The sequence below is a fragment of the Echeneis naucrates genome, chromosome 2 (assembly GCF_900963305.1).
Source record: "Echeneis naucrates chromosome 2, fEcheNa1.1, whole genome shotgun sequence".
In the NCBI taxonomy this organism is placed as follows: Eukaryota; Metazoa; Chordata; class Actinopteri; order Carangiformes; family Echeneidae; genus Echeneis; species Echeneis naucrates.
The window spans coordinates 17,912,909-17,931,503 of NC_042512.1; the positions used below are offsets into that span (position 1 = coordinate 17,912,909).

The 18,595-nt window shown below is 42.3% G+C and overlaps 2 protein-coding genes across 3 annotated transcripts in view; one reads left to right on the forward strand and one right to left on the reverse strand.

Moving 5' to 3' along the window:
- Window positions 1–485: 485 nt before the first annotated feature.
- On the reverse strand, window positions 486–13,528 carry tubgcp3 (tubulin gamma complex component 3). Its single transcript, XM_029517460.1, has 23 exons — window positions 13,365–13,528; window positions 12,191–12,298; window positions 11,334–11,401; window positions 11,073–11,150; window positions 10,784–10,992; window positions 9,828–10,000; window positions 9,393–9,502; window positions 8,248–8,373; window positions 8,079–8,147; window positions 7,853–7,985; window positions 7,598–7,764; window positions 6,330–6,440; window positions 6,102–6,210; window positions 5,193–5,382; window positions 4,959–5,094; window positions 4,804–4,872; window positions 4,557–4,692; window positions 4,201–4,289; window positions 3,714–3,845; window positions 3,490–3,630; window positions 3,238–3,354; window positions 3,015–3,109; window positions 486–2,776 (listed from the first exon to the last, which is right to left on the reverse strand). Exons 1-23 carry the CDS (start codon window positions 13,438–13,440, stop codon window positions 2,710–2,712), a joined length of 2,709 nt encoding a protein of 902 aa, XP_029373320.1. The 5' UTR covers window positions 13,441–13,528; the 3' UTR covers window positions 486–2,709.
- A 1,200-nt stretch (window positions 13,529–14,728) lies between these two features.
- The window catches only part of atp11a (ATPase phospholipid transporting 11A), a 31,237-nt gene continuing 27,370 nt past the window's right edge, over window positions 14,729–18,595 (forward strand). For both annotated transcript variants that reach the window (XM_029516006.1, XM_029516014.1), the window contains exon 1: window positions 14,729–15,050. In XM_029516006.1, coding sequence (XP_029371866.1) covers window positions 15,006–15,050 — 45 coding nt within the window. In that variant the 5' untranslated portion in view covers window positions 14,729–15,005. The remainder of the gene's footprint in view (window positions 15,051–18,595) is intronic.

Sequence of the window (18,595 nt, forward strand, 5' to 3'; positions counted from 1 at the left end):
AAATCCTGGTTCGACACTCACATGGTCAAACTCTGTGGTCGCTCAGTGAAGAGCACCTAAAGTGCTGAGCTGTATGAAATTTATTTAGTCATCAGATCACTGACAGAAATGATTTCTACTAAAGGTGAAATATTAATGACACCTCTCTACATATTTCTCCATCATTATACTTCCTTTCCTTGGCATCATGCATGCTGAATGTCTCGACCTCTGCTGCTTGTAATCAGTCTCACAATCCTCCCAATTTAAATATTCTTATTTCTAAAGTGACTCTTGAAGCTCTGACTTATTTTATAACCATTAAAGTTAGACTGAGGAGGATTGGATGTAGTGCAAAGCGCTCAACCACTCACACCCTTTTGGGAATTTATGGAACGACGACCTTGAAATTATCTCATCTTTTCCTCTTTTTATCTGTCACTTGTTGCCAGAGGGTGGCAGTAAATCAAAGCTGCACTGCTTCATATAGGAGTCAAACACATTAATAATAATAAAAAAAAACCCAACATTTTATTAAAGAAGAAGCGGGATGGTTTGTTTCCCTATATTCTATACATTATGTGCTATACAATGCAGAGAACAGAGACTGCAGCTTGGTGTTTTGACGTGGATGAAGGAGACTCATTGTCACAAAGCAGGAACTGGTCTAATGACCTGATGCAGCACCAATTTGTTTCACAAACGATGATGAAAAATCCAAATCAATCCTGAAGCTTCTCTGCACACTTCCAATAGAAGTCCGCTTGTGCACAGTGACCAAAGGGCTGATGTTGGAGGACGTCGCTGTACATGCTGCTGAGTGAAAAGATTCCCCACAACCTGAAATATTCTGAAGCTGTTAACTCCACTGAGGCCTCAAACAACCGAAGGGCAAAGATCTGCCTCTGAATTATTGTATAGTTTTACATACTAAAATGAGCTTTGTGAGGAAGTTAAGCATGCCTTTTAAAATGCATGTGTCCATTTTGTTATGTTTTAGTTTCAGAAACCTCTGCTCCCCGACCGAGGATCAATGCTCACAGCTCTTCCTATGGAAATGATTGTGTAACTGCATTCTTAAAATGTTACTTGGCTTTTAAATCGCTACAGACATCTTTGCCTTTTTCTACAGCAAAAAGCATTTGAAAGGGAACCACAGAGGAAATCCAGCAAATAGTTTGACGCTACCACAGCAATTCAGACTGATGACTTTCAGTTTTAGTTTTAGGCCATCGAGTAAAAGCTTGTTCTTCTTCTCTACTCCTGCTTAAAGTAAAAAGTTGGATATTTATTTTTCGTTTGGGAACAGCTGACGATAGACTTCTTCTCCTTAACATTTCAAAAATATGACCTATATTTCAAAATGCAGTTTAAATTAACTAGTTGAGGGGCTGATCCAGCTCCATCAGAATACCGTCAGCGTCTCATCTCAAACCTCACTTCATCACTTTTCTTATTTATAATGTGGGACTTGACCTGCTTCAGAAAATAAACTGTCCAAGAAAACATTTAGAGCCATTAAAGTCCTTTTTGATTCAGACATATTTACAATATTTAAACAAACTGAAGTATCTGAACATCTATAGTTGTTTTTGTGAAGGCGGTGACAAGAAGTGAGGTTGTTGTGGTTGTTGTGAGGATTGTTTTCTTCGACATGATCCGTCTCTCAGACAGACATAAAACACACTGTACATTAAGCAGGGAAACGTCGGGATAACACTTAAATACATCGTAAAACCTTCGGACATTCTTTATATCGGTCAGATCTCTCTCTGATGTTTAACAGCTATAATAAACACAAAACTATATTTAGTTAAAACAAATAAACTAGAGATTAATATGTGGCATAAACAAATTGTTCGTTTATGCAATTCCAAGTCCTGTCTATGAGCGGACAGCTGACCTGACGTACTAAAAAACCCTGGATTTTAAGGAGGAGAGTGGAGAACTAGGGTTAGACTGATACAGTGCTACGCCAATATTGACCATAAATACTAAATATTCTATATGCTCAGCCTCAGTGCTCTGAATGCATTATTTTTTTTCCACTGTAATCAGAAGAAACACAGTTTCTTGTGGAATAATCGCATTAAAAATGATCCAAATTTATAATTTTAATATCTGCTAGAAATACAAAATTGAAAAAAATATCAATATCAGACGCGTATATCTGTCGAACCCTAGTGAGAGGATGCAAAGCCACAGCTGTTGACGTGTAGAGACAAGTGCATATATACACACACATACATACATACATTTTTGCATAAACTCTATGTACATACATTATGTGTGTTGGGACTAAATTTGGCAACCACGCTGAGAGAGAAGGTTTTGTTCTCCCTCATTAATAAGGCATGCCATGTAAGGTGGCCGTGTGTGAGTCGGGGAGCTCAGCCTGACAGCAGCAGTCGGACACGTTTCACAAATTTACTCAATATTTTTGCAGAAATCTTGCAGAGCGCCATGGAGCCTGTTTAGGGTGTTTACTCTGCACATCAAGCTCTTAAAAGGGTTTGTGATCCCACCCAGCAGGCTTCACTGGAGCCGTGTGCTGTGATGTCATCACTCGGTGACCGCTGCAATACCAGAACGGCACTGGATTGCTCCTCCAAGGCATGACATCATCTCGACATGAAGCGCTAAAAGTCTGCTGGTCTGCCCATCCCTGTGATGTCACAGCCCACGCTCCAATGACTGGACGTGTTGTCTGTCATTGCCTTCGTCTTCATGTCAGATATTTGATGGTCGTCGGCCTCGGGTGGCGCCGAGTGAAGCTCGCAGCCTTGGCTCTCTGGCCCTGTAGGGTGCATAATAATGATGTCAGCCAAGCTTCCAAATGCAGCTTCCTCAATAAGATCTTTTCACATTCAGAATTTTCCACTTCAATCGACAAAATAATAAGAATATAATGACTAAAGCAATGTGCTACGTCTCCTTCGTCAGCAGGTTCTGAATACAGACAGCTGTTTGAACGACACAACCGTGTCATGAGCTTCAAAATGTGCTGAGTGTGACTGCGTTCTTCAAAGGCAAACCTGTAGTGTTCATTGAAATCCAGTCGGAAGCTGAGGAAACGAAGACTCTCATCTGAACTTGTCATCAGCAGCACCAGGAACTGCTGGACGATGCTCTGAGAGAAGGGCAGGACAAAAAGAGAGCGACTGAGGAGATATTCCATCACAGCTGATTGCACTTAGACTTGCACCTATTGCTCCTTGTGGGGGGAGCGAGGGGGGGGGGGTCGTCTCAGGCTGGTACCTGGTAGAAGTGGGTGAGAATACGCAGCTGGGAGCGCATCTTTGGTATGGTTTCCTGGAACTCCTGAATCCTCTTCTTCTCCTCTGCTTCTACTTCGGCTGTCACTCCCCACTGACCCTGAATCAGCAGGAAAAGGCTGATTAGGAGTGGATAGTATTCACAGTAAAAATATCTCACACCTCTCAACATCCTACTCTCTTTCTGTAGCTCATCTGTGGCCCAGAAACCTCAATTCCTCCTCCTACATCTCACCTCCTCTTCTCTCTGGCGCTTCTTCTCTTCAAACTGTAGTCTGAGGCTGAGCTCCTCCAGTGCAGAGCGGTAGAGGGAGTCCTGTGCGCTCTGAAACTCTATGATCTGGTCAAATATGGCCCTCAGCTGGTTCAAAAGAGACTGGACGGACCAAAACAATCAGTGTGAATCAGAAAACAAAAAAACAAAACCATAAATGCTCGTGTGTTGTGTTTGTGCGTTACCCTGCTGTTATTGTCCAGCAGGCATCTGGAAATGATGGTGTCCAGGAAGACTTCGTGAGCAGCGATGATGTGGTCTAGGTCCTGAGCCTGCTGTACTTTGTTCCACAGCTCGTCCCACGAGCACTCCAGCACCTGCAAACACATTGACCCTTCTATCAAACATAAGATCTCACACAGTCCGTGTCTTCTAACTGCCTGTCCACAGTCAACACCTCCTTGCTCTTCTTGTTTTTACTTCACAGTAAAACAACAGTAAAACCTGCAGCTAAAAACAACCTCATTCGTCTGACTTTCAGTACAGTGTCAGCCGCTAATGCGCTGAATTGTTAAGGAATTGGTCTGGACTTGAACCAGCAACCTTCTGCCTGACTTCAAAGAGGCTGTAACTCAGAATCACGCAGCGTTGCAGATCACCTCCTGGTGTAATTACTACTTTTCACCGATGTTTTACAGCCTGGGATGGCAACGGCGCCGCTAATGGACTGACCTCGAAGGTGATGTAGTACTGCATTTGGTGGATGAAGTGGACCATCTCAGAGGCCAGGATGTGACACTGGTGCAGCACACCAGACAACTCTGGAGGGTAAGAAGCACAAATGCAGGCCATACATGTGTTATCAGGCTCTTTGGATACCAGTGATAATGATGATGATAATAATCAGACAACATAACAAAAAAACACGAATGTCTGAACATAAAAATGTGTTGATTCAAGCGGTAATGCTTTGATTTAGACTCAATTATCTGAACTTGACAGAACGCTGGGACAGCAGTGATTGAGACCTGGCTACACTGAACACGCCATCACAAACAGAAATGCTGAATGATGCAAGGCTTGTGTACCAGGCATGGTTTTGAGGAGCTTGGCATTACACATCTGTCCCTTCCAGATATCCGTCAGTGTGTACTCCATTCTCTTGGCCCGCCAGAGGAAATTAAACACGCGCAGGTAGTGGCCCATACACTCCCTCGTAAACACCTGGCATAGACACACACAGTGGCAAGACATTAACATTGACACCAATCCAGGACAACACAATGGCTCTGAAAAGAAAAAAAAAACCAAAGCTGTGAATTGTGCATGTGTTACCGTAGCAATTGGTCCATCAACGTGGTAGTCCAGACTGAAAACGTCCCAGCCTGTATCACCAGGAGACACCTGGTGCCGACAAAGAACAAGGTCAATGATCACATGCTCGCACATTTGCATCACCGCACAAAATCCTCACAGCGCACACACTTCACCTCCAGCAGACGGACGTCCAGCCTCTTGAGGATCTCTGCATTGTCAAACTGGGCATTGGTGGCTCTGACTGCTGTTTCTAAGATACCCGTCAGGTTGTGTTGGTACAAAGTGGTGGCAGGACGCACCAACTCCGGTCTGAGACAAAATACATTAGCATACGACAAAATGAGATTTAATTTAGCAGCAGCAATGTTAGAAACAAGAAGATATATTAACAGCATTTTGTTGCTAACTTGAGAAGGTCCATGAGATGCCTGATGAAGTCGCCCTGGCCCAGCAGCAGGTATCTCCTCATGGCTTGCAGGTGCTCCAGCAGCAGGTAGTTGCGGTTGAGAACGTCCAGCAGGTATTTGCTGGTGTCAAAGTAGGCAGCATCAATCTTCTCCTGAAAAGCCCCCTCCAGGTCTGACAGCAGCTCTGCAGCTGTGAAAGCATGAGGTCCAGAGAATGGTGGTGTGTTTTTAAGGAAAGGGTTTTGATGTTCCGCAATTACATTTCCCTCCTTTCTCTTATTTGAAAAATACAAGACACCAAAAAACACAATATCTCACAACAGCATGGCTGCCGGGGAAAAAAGAAAGAATGTGCATGGACATTGATGGTCAACCTCACAAACACCTTGTCCTTCATCAACCGAGAAATCAACGTGATGTCCTTCAACAAATACAGTAAAACGCTCAATCAATAGAACATGGCTAAGTATACCTCTTCCCACTCCATAGTGAGAAGGAAAGGGGGACAAAGCCAGCAAATGGTAAGAGCATTGATCTGTGCCTGTCCACTAATCTACATCAATGCAACCACGTCAATATGATGAGGACGAAAAAAAAAAAAAAAAAAAAGGGTTAGGCCCCTTCTTGGTCAATATCATTTGTGTGCTTGATTAAGTAATAACGCTGGAAAAAGAAACCCACAGCAATAAAGGTTGGCAATAAAGCAAACAAAACCATTCCAGTTTCAACGTGGGCATAATTTGTATTATTGCTTCCTCAGTATTCTCATCAGATATTGTCCTTTTACGGGCTGCAGAGAAAACGTTTAATCCAAATTATTCCCAGAAACAATGTACAGACATTTGGTTTGTCAAGCTGTTCCCCTTGTGGGTGTGAGCGACACAATAAGAGGGCAGCTGAGGCGCTTACCGTCTTTGGGCGTGTCCGCAGACTTGGATGCTGACGTGATTTTGCCTGGTGGCGTTCTGTCGTGACAAACCTGATGCAGGAAGTTAATGGATTTTCCGATGAGCAGAACCTAGAGGGGGGCAATGACGGTGGCTTTATATGAGTTAAGAGAAAATAGTTGGTGACGACTCCGATCTATTGCTGCACATTAAGACGTGTGAGGATGTGAGCGTGCGTATGTGTGCACACCTTGCGGGCCTGATCCATGGTGATGAAGGAAGGGATCATAGACTTCCTGAGGGAGTACTTGTCGTGCCACAGACGATCAGTCTTCACGTTGGGATCTGACGCTACAAAGAACTATAACACACACATAAACAAACATAATTCAAGAAACATTTCTTTCCCAGCTGGGCTTTGTGTAATGTACGACAGAACTGATTCATTCCTTCACTTGAGTGGAGTAACGTGAATTTTATGAAGAATAAAGCAAACGATCAGGCATTTGGAGAAATGTTTTATGGACAGAGCGTGCAGTCCATGACAGAGTTTTTCCTCCTTTGTCACTTTCACTGAGATTGCCCATTTACTTACAGAGGCTCGTACAAAAGCTTCAACCGGCTCTCTAATGGGCTCACTGAAGGCTTTGTCCTCTGTGTATACTGATACATTTATGAAGTAGCTCTGACTGTCAGTTTCACTTTGAATCCATCTTAAAATGCATTTTCCTGCCGCCCATTAGCTGGAATAAGAGCCGAGGAATAAAACAACATGGAGCATGTACACAAAATCCCACATTTAATTCAGTGTGGATTTCTTTGTCAACACGTTTGTGGTTGATAAAATTGATGATTGGAGAGCAAAATGTTTTTTTTTCGTAAACTATAATAAAGCTGCACAGCAAAACTAGAACTAATGTCCATTTGTTTGCCAAAAGAATCAACAGGAACAATACTGTCAAGTTACATCAAATATTTAGGTGATAATTTTTCTATACAATAAGGTGCTGTTTACTGCATTCCTTTCAGACAGTGTAGGCGTGATCCACTTGGTAATTTCCCTCTTGAAAGGTGCAATAACTTTCTCTCCGGTTTCTTAAACACTGCAGAGAGCAGTGTTAAGTCCAGTGACGACTGTTAACGCTGGACACATAAATACTGAGCGAGAGAGAAAGAGCGAGCAGGGAGAAATAAAGGAGAAACATCCATCACCAGGTTCTCCATTACACTACTCTCATCAGTTCTCATTTGAGAAGCTGTCCTGCTTCACCTCTCTCTTTATTTCTCTCTCCCTCCTCCTCTTCCTCCTCTCAATAATCTTTTTTCTCACAGGGGTCAAACGTCAGAGGAGTTAAACAGAACAATTTCCAGCACCCTGCAGTAAATTCCCGATGGTTTCTCAATTAAATAGGAGGCCAGGAGCTTAAAGCACACAGCACTACATTTAAGATGAAGATAGTCATGACTTCAGTCCGGAGACTGAGCTCACATGGAGTGCAAATATCAGAAGGTGTGTACCTCATGGTAGGTGTCTTCTAACTCTCCGTCATAGATCCACCTGTACAGGAAGTTGAGAATGGGGTGTGACACCAGGCTGAGGATGTGTTGAACCAGTGCTCTCATCTGGGGGTCTCCTGTTTTCCCATAGGCATGGACAGCAGAGGCTAGCTCGCCCCCCTTTCGACCTGCCCATAACCACACAAATGGAAGAACACTCGTTCAGGGAAACTCCTATTCACTTCCTGTGTTAAACCCAGATCACTACCAGCCCACCTTGGCAGTAGTCGACGAGGGCAGCTAGTGTTTTGAGTCGGACTTTGGGATCGTACATCCAAACCAGCAACCTCCTGAGAGTCAGGCTGCTCTCTGTGCACACGTTCACACCTTGATCATCTTCTACCTGCAACTACAGCAAACACATGCAGGTCAACTTCAGAAATCTCACTGTAATTTCTCTGTCTCTGAATATCAGCCATCTCTGTGCTGTCTGTCTGAGTACCTGGGAGTGGAGGACGGACAGCAGCCTGTAGTACTCCTTCAGCTCCTGGTGAAGTGAGGCGCAGAAGCTCTGGAGATGGAAAGGGGAAACACATGGATGGAATGATATGTGTTAGAGGAAGAACTAATCCATAGAAGGAACGGAGCCACAGAGGCCGGTGCTGACACACCTGTCCGACCAGCCCGAAGGCGCGGTCCAGGCTCCTGGCGTCGGTGTACTTCCTCACTTTGTTGTGGAGCCAGCCGAGCTCGGCCAATCTGCTGCTGGTGTCCCTCAGGGACTTGCACAGCACCACCTGATGAGGTGCAACACACATCATAACACAAGGCACTAAATTAGCACTGGATTGCTGATGAATCTATGTTTGATGCAAATATGCATTAAACACTCAGCAGCAAACAAAGACTATAATAAACAAATCACTGATACAGACGAGTGCACTTCATCCAGATTTTCAGCGCACTTGCAATTGTGTCACAAATTTTAATGCCCTGATGACGTTCCACTGTGGATACCTTCTTAACTTACATTATAAGTAAGTTAAGACAAATAAATATACTATAGCTGGCATGGCCTCCTCAGGGAAAGAGATTTGTTCTGCAGTTGGGGAAAAGTTCACAGTTAATGATGCATTAAATTTTCATCTGTTTAACAAAACCTCTTTGCAGAGAGTTTAAGTGGCCAAAGAAGAGTCCAGAAGAACTATGTCCATCCTTGACTCATGTATTTTTGGTCTCAATGGCTCCCAGATTGACCACGTGTTTATATTTAGCATCACTGAGTGAAGATGGGACAGGTTACATCAAAGGCCTTTCTATTGATGATATGGGGGAGGGGGAGGAGAAGAAAATTGATAGGAGAGAGGAAAGATGTGGGAGCAGAGAGAGGTCGATGTGGGTCAGAGCCAAAGAGCTTTATATTGATCTGTTGAATCTTTCCTTTTAAAGTCCGATCAACAACAATAGTCTTGATTTCATATCATCTGCATTGAATATATGGCAACCTTCACTTCAGCTCCACTTCGTCAGTGAATGAAAATCCAAAGTAAGATAGGAAAAATGAGTAGTAGTGTCATGATCAGAGTCAAACACAACAATGTGGCATTATTTCACAGAATCGCTGAGGTCAAACTTCAGTCTAATGCTCCCTGGACCAGCCACAGTTAGCCACTGTATTGTACCATCGTTCAACGGTAATGATGACGATAACGTGCTGAACTGCACTGTTAGACTGTTCCTGGTAACATGCGAGCTACTGAACCGATTAGTCCATTAAAAGCTTTACAGGGCGATGTGGCAATGTGGGTTGAGGTACCTTGCTGTCTATTTTGTAGCAGTTATCCTGGGCACTCAACTTGATGAACTTGCCATCGATTCCCTGAAAGACATAGAGGATGTCCCGCACCAGCGCCACCTCGTTCACCTCTGTGAGGACAAGAGAGATAACAGAGTTATCATAAATATAAAAAAAAAAAACCCAGTTTCTGGTCTCAGCTTGAGATAAAAGATTTGAGCTTTGAGTCAAAGTTTGGGTTGTAATAACAAAATTAAAAAACTAAATAAAAAATATCATTTGCAGCGAATTTGAATGAAACAACTTTTTTTTTTTTTTTTTTAGGGACATGGTCACTAAAAGGTAGGACAATGATGAATACAAAAAAATTATAAAAAGTCCTTTACTAATTAAGGACATGAAGGATATGCTGCTTCAAGTCGAAAACATCAGCCTGTATTTATACACTTCACGTACCACCTGTGTCACCGTCTCGGCGAGGACGGGGCACCCTGGAAGAAAGAGCTGGTGGTCCAAGTGGCGGCCGAGTGCTGGGCGGGGCCAGAGCAGAGGAAGGAGAGGAGCTCATGGGAAGAGCCCAGGCCAGTCGAGAACCCAGAGGCTGAGCGCCTGCAGACTGAGGGGGTTGACTAAAACACACACACATGGTTTCATGGTCTAAATGCAGTTTAAGAGGTCCAGATTTAAGGCAACTAGAGGAGGCAACATTATCTCAACCTAAACAAAAGAACACCCACGCACCAACCCATATCAAGGTCTTCTGTCACTGTGATTCCCACCATGTTGGATGATGCACTCAGCAGCAAAGCCCACCTTTGCATAATTAAAGTGCATCCACTGTGCGAGTATAGATTACTGTTCAATGCCTTGAGACCTTTTTTAATGTTTGAGTCAGGAGCTGCCCTTTCACGATTAAGAGGTGAGCTCAGACAGCTCCATGGTCATTTGTAACCGTAAGCCTCTTGCATTATTAATATGGATAAATGGAATTAAATGGCCTTCTGATGCTTCATAAAATAAATTTAAACCAGGGCAGGCTCAAAGGTGGGTTCATTTGCTCGTGATAAGTGAGGAGACCTGTTTTCTTACAAGACGACCATCAGAGTGACCCTCTTTGGGGAAAAGTTGCTTCAACAGAGCTTAAATATGATCAAGGTGTGAAGATGTAAGTAATATCTCTCAACAAATGACTTCATGATTATAAAGAGCAACGGTAAAATTTGAATGAATTTTGACCAGCTCCATACATTTAGCTTGTTGAGCGGGTGTCGCTGTTATTCAAAGTATTTTGTTGGCCTCAGGGTCACAGCTTGTTTAAGTGCATTTGGAGCTGAATAAAGTGTATCCATTAAGATGCAATAAAACTGACTGCAGAGTAGCAATGATAATCCATTACAGATGAAAATGCTCACCCAGCCAGCAGTGACTGTGGTGTTGGCGTTGGTCCGTTCAGGGTGTAGACCCCCAGACTGGAGATGCCACTAGTCCCCACGCTGGCCGACAGCCCAGTGCTCCTCTCCCCGTAGCCCAGGGCCAGGCTCTGAGGTCGGGTGCAGTAGAACGGGGTGGAGTGGGCGTCCCTGGGTAGGGCCTGGGCAAACAGTGCCCCATAGTTGCCAACCTGAGAAGGAAAAGGTGGCGAGGTGAGGCCACTTTCACCCTCATGCTTTCATGGTGTTCGTGTGTGTGCGTATCCCTCACCCTGCTGGATGGTTTCCGAGGATCTTCAGAGAGGCTGAGCAGCAGGTAGAGAACAGACCAGCGATGCTTCAGAACACCCTAACAAACAGCAAACACATTATCCCATTAGCCAAATGACCCCATTATCTACTGGTGCATGACATAAAGATAATGAATATCCCTTATTGATAAACAACAGAACACATAATCAGTGGCCACATATAATAATACAATTAACATTGATTGACCAGCTACGTGTGTTTATGACACACAGACACGAACCTGTGTCTGGAGTTTTCGATGCAGTTCTGAGAAAAGAGCAGCATCTGTTTCTCTCCTCTGCTTCAGCACTGCAACAGAATCAGAACAGAACTGGGATCAGAAGTTTCTGAAGGGAAATATTAAGAGTACACCGAGCACTAACTTTATCTCCCTGGAGGTTTTCTTAACTCACTGATTAAAGGAAATGTGTTGTTGTACTGCGAATAGAAATAAATCTTTGAAACGATTTTCAAAATGACATATTTTAGAAAGATTTTCAGATTTTTATATCAAGGATATCTGACAATAAATAGTTGCCCGACACAGTAACTTTTTACTGAAGAAAAAACAAACTTATCTTTTCAATTCTGAATGACAAACTGTAGTTCCATAATTGTTTTTGTTGGTACCAATGGAATCAGCTATTTTGTTACATTAGGTTAAAAGTCTGGCCAGCAGGTGCCTGTTTTCCTTTTACTGCAACTCTGTGGTCATAAAAATACTTTATCAAAGTTCACCTTAAAACCTGGTGCAAGTAAAATGCTCCCTGTACAGTCGGTACTGTGGTATTTTTGTTTTAGCTTGAATCAATGTTTTCCCACTAATGGTGCCACCTTGGCTACTATGAAAGTCACCTGGGATTTGCAATAATGGTGCAATAAAGATTTTTTTTACTTTTTTTGTGGAGTAGCACCAACAGTAAGTAGTAAAGACACTGCTTGATAGGCGTACATATTTATTTTGATGTCAAGGGAAATGACACACATACTAATCAGAGTGACATACTGGAGGTGGATGATGGAAAATTAGTTCATCACCTCTGGTACACAGCAATTCAGTGACCTAAAAATATTTGTGTTGGTCTAAATGTCACTTACATTCCTTCTTGATCTTCTCTGACACCAGGAACTCATCCCGTTCAATAGTAGGGGCGTAGTTACTGCCAATGACCCGCACTGCATACTGGAATTGGTGGGCAACTTCAGCTGGAGAAATAAATAAACCTGAATGACTAGTTCAGGACAGCCATGCAGAAATTACCACAAGGTATAGGCAGGAGGTTCTGATGCTGCAGATTCACATTTTCCCCCAGTAATTTGCAAAAACAAAACGTGCACAGTGAAAATCTTGAATGTTCTTAGGGTGCTGATGTTAGCAGACGGTTGCTTTGCACGGTGAAGGGAAAAACATTAGATCATGTCAAATAGTTTGGCTAACACACTTTTGGTCTCTGGATATATAAAACCCCACTGCCAAGCTGCACAGCTTTGTCGTCTGGTCACGGGGTTTGATAGAGTCAAAGTGGCTGAAAAACACAAGATCATACTGATATTCTATCCACTTTTCCTGCTGCCACTGAGCAGACATACGAGCCTTTCTCTCTGATGTCTGCATCCAGCAGGGGCCTGCAGCTTGCTGGGCACAAATGCATCCCATCAGCATGCAAACAGTGCATCCACAGGGGTGAGAGCTAACTGGCTACCAATTTTACAGGTAACTGAATGCACCAGCTGATAAAACCTAAAATAATAACATATTATAGCATCAGCTAGGAGCACCGTGCAGCTGCCAGGCGGGATGTGCACATAGCTAAGCCCATTTTGGCTGACAGCTAGGCGGACCTAGCCGGGCTGTCCTGCCGCACTCCTGCAGAGAACAGCTCTATTATTAAACAATCTGACCTCTGCTGGGTCGTTATAGCCTTGACAGCATACTGTCTCCAGTTCGGCACATCTCCAATACACCAAACTGCACTTAATTCAATAAAACTTTTAGCGCTTTCTATAACATCCCCTCCTCAAAAGCACACAAGTCTGACAAGTTCTATTATTCAAAAAACGATCACCATCTGGTGTCGGAGCTGTGAGCCGAATGTGTCACAAGAAGATACAGATTCAACCTATGTGTTTAGATTATGGGTAAATTTTACATGACAAGCGACGTGAATTAAAACGTCAAAGTGGATATTTTTCCAACGTGGTTCGCACCGAAGCCAGAGCGGACCGTATCCGGACTGGCGCGGAGGAGCAGGCTAACGGAAAGCCGCTGTACCTTCACTTTTCCCGGTTATCCTGCAGCAGAGGCTCTGCAGAAGCACGTTAGGAGATTTCTGATCCAGGGTCGCCATGCTGTCGGAAGCTAAGGTGTCGTTTGTGGCCCGGAAAAGGATTTTTATGCCACTGAATAATATGAACTAACTCCAGTCTACCGTTCCGAGCGTCGCCATTTTGACAAGAGCAGTCAAGCCGCTGCGAAACAGGAAGAACATGACGCTGTTTCCTTCAAAGTAAAAGCATCGACTTACTCCTGTTGAACGAATATCAGGAAGGATTTATTTAATAACTTAAAAAATACAAACAGTACTTTTAACAGGGGTTATAAATTGAATGACAATTAACAAAACAAGTATATACAACACATGGACTACATTTAAATATAACACAAATACCTCAATTTAGAAGTAAGATAGTAACACACTATAAAAAGAATTTGACAATTTAAAATATCGTTCACGGAGGAATAATATAAAGAGGCAATTATTACATCACGTAGTGACGTAGTGCATGATAACCAAAAATCAATAAATTAAACTTTTTGGTCAAATTTAAATGAATCCAGGAGTTTACGGTTGAGGCAGCTTCACTGATATGGGTTTTATTGTGAAATTTCAAACCGGAAATTCTGTTTGTTACTATGGCGACTTTGACGCTGAATGTTTCAACAGAACCCGCCGAAAAGCGTCTCCAGGAAACAGACGTCGGACAAATGAATGAAAACATTTCCCTCCGGAAAGAGAGCACGCTGGACTTTAGGTCCGGCCCTAATGTTGACCCCACGAAACCGAAAACTTGTAAATGTGAAAATGTTTATTCTCACAATTTAAAATGTAATCATTGTGTTTATTTTCTGTTGCGATGAATTACAATCTATCTACTGACGGAACTAAATTATTTAAACTTAGCTTTCCTCTAGTGAGGTGATTTTTCTTTCCAGTATTTTAAAAAGTAACACACAATTATGTCAACGTTCAATTGATTTAAATGAAAAGCGTGTGATTGGTGCTCACACAAACACACACAACGTGCATAAACACTTTGACAATGCGTTTTATTTTATTTTACTTTTTGCACAATGTCCCGCCTGGAGAGCGAAAAAACAAATCACTCCTCTAATTAACTAAAAGAACAAATCAATTAATTAATTACACCCACAAAAAAAAAAAAAAAAAACATATCCCAGGGCGCATGCGCCCACCTCCAGTCCGCGCCACCTGGCTGGCTGTGACGTAGCTGAGATGAAAGTAAAGCTCCTTTGGCCGCCGCGCGAGACAAGAAGATTATTGGTGCACGCGCGCAGAGAGAGAGAGAGAGAGAGAGAGAGAGAGAGAGGGTGGAGAGAGGTAGAGTTGAGTTGGAGGAAGAGCATACCTGCAGGAAGAAGTGTCCTAAAACTGTAGTAAGAGCCAGACGCCCCCCCCCTCACTATTAAAGCTGATGGTGAGGACAGTGTTCACTATTCATGGACACACCAGAGACCGACCGAGCCGCTCTTTAATGCAGGAAGCCCACAGGACACAAAGTCATGGACAGAGGAGGAGATTTAACAAGCAGCCAGCGCCTCCAGTGAAGAAACCCTGAGAAAAGAAGTGACCAAATAAAAGAAGCCGACGGAGTCAGGAGACGCGGGGACAGGATGGGGATGGATTTCAGCACTCTTCGGACTCTCATCCGCAGATATGTAAGTTCCCCCCTCTGCTTTTTACATGACTCTTATGTTTTCACCGTTTAACAGAAGCGCACAGAGCTCCCATCTCTTGGTTTCAGATTCCGCAGCAGCAGCCAGTCGGCCGGATTAAGTTTCCCTCACAAACGGAGCTCAAACGTGACTCTTTTTTTTTTTTATAGGGAAGTTAAACTTTTGTTCTAAATTCATTCACATCACTCACATTAAATAAATGCCAGTTCGGTGCAAGACGGCAAAAACTACCTTAAAAGGTTTCAAAATGCACTTTTCCTCCATTTTACAAACTATTGTAATAGTATTGGTAATAATATTTAGTTACTATTTTACCCACCATGCATTAGTTCATTTTCACTCTGAAGTCTCTCTCTTTTTGGTTGTGAACATTTTAAAAAGTGATTTTCTTTGTAAAAGTATTTATTGGCTTTTTGAGTGTTTTATTGTATCCGTCTTTGCTTTGACTTGACAAACCACATCGGCCTGGTAGTGAGGGAAAGGTGGGGTCACTGATGTTGTTACCAGGTGGAATGCAGCACAATAGTCATTCATGACAGAGCATGCTCAGAGATGTAATTATCGTCTATGTTAAGGTGCAGAGAAGTTAAACTCTTAAATCTGTGAAATCATAGTTTTGCGGAAGAAGAAGGTTGCTGTGCTTCATGATTTCCAGTTCAGTTCCACATAAAGAGTTTAATTTATCTCATGGAGAAATTCTGAGCTGGACCGTTTCCACTAAAGCAGCTCCTGTGCCCCTCACTCTCATTTATTATGCTGCTTCTTCCAGTTGAACATGCTTACAAATGGAACAGCCAGTCACATGAATTATGTAATCCAGTTGTTTTCTCCCTGCTCGTCGAATCGGTGGGAAGCAGCGCTGCAACCGGCCTGCATGGCTGTGGGTAGCATTAGGCTACAATAATCCAGGCAGAGCAAACGCCGCTCACATGAGGGATAGTGAGGTTTATACCCTGGCTACATGCTCAGTTGGGGCTTAGACATGGCCTCCCAACTGTTGCAAATGGCTGATTAAATAAAATCCCTGCTGTGTGGAGGGTGAAATGGAGCCGTAAAGTCAGGAGTGTGCAGACACAAACGCCTGAGACTGGTCGGATGTGGGATGCTGATGAGGTCTGCAGCTGTAATTGATCAGGATAACTGCCTTAGACAAATGGGTGAGGGTTAAATTGATTGTATTGCTGTTGCAAAAATCCGGAAGCAAGGAGAGTGCTGAATACTTGAGATTGTGGCGAGCAACATTTGTCTGCCAATATCAGGCTTTTTTTCTGAGCTGGTGAAATCATGATGGATTCTTCTTCTCACTGTGTCTGTAAAACTAATCATAAATTCAGTCTTTATTTAAAAGCTTATTATATTAATATCTTTCTAAATATTAAAGACATGACGTGAGTGATCTACATGTCACTGATTGCTGGTGAAGGAAAGGAAACCTGTACCAGATCTCAGCATGAGATGACTATCTTAGAGGAGGTAAATTAAAACAGCATCACTTTTTATTTCAGCATTTTTTAAAACAGCATTTTATTATTTCACTCTACATGTGCCTTTCTGTGTGCAACACACTCCTTGTTTTGTTTCCATAGACAGACAGGAAGAGGATGTTATTAAAAATTAATATTATTACAGCAATTAAATGGGATCATTGTATTTGATTTTGACTAATGTAATTTGTACCTAATAATAGATTCGTAATGTAGAACACATCCCAGACTAACATGGTGCAAAGTCCATAACAATTCAGCGTAAAAGTTGAAATAATATGGTGCAGAGCATCTCTGATATCCATGACAACAACACTCCTTTCCTTTCATACATTAAATGCTGTACTTTCCAGCACATTGTTGGAACAATGCTGCTTTTTGTCAGCTGTTATCCAGGAAGCAGTCAGCTGCGTGGGCCGGCAGTCATTATCAAGAGCATGCTGAGATTTGAAAACTCACATAGCTCAATAACAGATAACTGCAGGGATTCAAAAACAAAATGATTTCACGGAATAAGTATACAGGTAGTTATAAACTAACTTCAAAATAAACACAAATGAATCATGCTGACTTTGTGAAAACACCACAGGACTATTGAGGTTTAAAAGTTTCTGTAATAACCCTCTGCTCTGTAAAAGCAATTACATAGCATAGAGCTAATCTTAGCCTTTAATAATAAAATAATATCTTATTTTTTTCTTGAGTGACAGTGTAACAGCGATTATTAGTCAGTCACCACCAGAAAATAATAGTAATCACTTCAATAGAACAAATACAATGCTGTCAGTGTTGACGAAGAGCTGGAGTAGAAAGGCTAAACTGTCTTAATTACTTCTAACCATGTTCAACATGTTACTCTAATTATGTTTATCTGAGGTCGTGTTCAACACCTGCCGTGCTGTTTTGGGGTTATTTGGGCTTTAAAGCCGGTCTCTCCATTTGCTGCCATCTCAGATCAACTAAAGGCAGAAGATGTTACATAAAGCTATAGCTCTCGTTGAAAGCAGAAATGTAGAGTTGTAATCTTTGCGCCTGTCACTCTTGTCCACGCTGAATGAGAACAAACTGTAATCACAGTGACGGGTGGGGGCACGGAGAACTATTGTACTGTACTGTATCCACTCTGCTGACTCGTTTCCCTTCTTCTCCTCTCAGGGTAGTTTAAAGCTCCAGCAGTTTTAAAAGTACCATTTATGGATGTTGTTGAATTATTGATAGTAGTTTAATCAAAATAAAGTTTTTATGTTTTTTTTTTGTAAGATCACATTAACTAATCCTTCAGATATCTGCCGCCTTATCTCTTTGATCTTTGCTGTCATACCTTTTCTTTATTTTAATCTCTCCTCTCCAGATTATAGTGGGCGGATTATTTTGGTCTACTGATGAAGAGAGCATCCTAATTTTCCCCTCTACCCATGTGATGGTGACATTCATGGAGTAGTTGCTCTGCTTCCATATTCTAGAAACTAATCGACTCTTCTGACACGTATATAGCGATGTAAAAGAAGTAGAGTAAGAAGAAAAGGCCATGGGATGTTGCTGGTTTCCTGATGGTTACCTGCATACACGGTGAAAAAATGTCAGAGGGTAAACTTGGAATCATTTTGTGCCCGTTGTGTCTTTTCATTATATCTGCATCACAGCACTAAACATTCCTTGTTATGAAAAAGGTCAGATAAAAACACTTACAGTTGTTCTGAAGTTATTTCCAGAATCATCAAAGTCTCCTCAAACAATCTAAAAAAAAAAAAAAAAAAAAACTCTCTCCCATGCTTGATTATTTTTAACCTGATTCTCAAGCTGCAGCTCTCGTATCCGATCCTGGCCAGAACTGCTGCATCGTCGAGATAGTTTTTTGTGACCTACCAAAAAAACTAAAACGATTTCCATGTGACACTATGAAACTGTGGAGACTAAAGTTAATATAGATGGACAACAGAAAAACATTTCCTGCTGCCATCTTTGTCTTGAATATGATGTTCATACATGAATCAGCTGTTGAGAATGGATTTACCGTCAATTCAGTGCCTAAGAGGAGAAGCC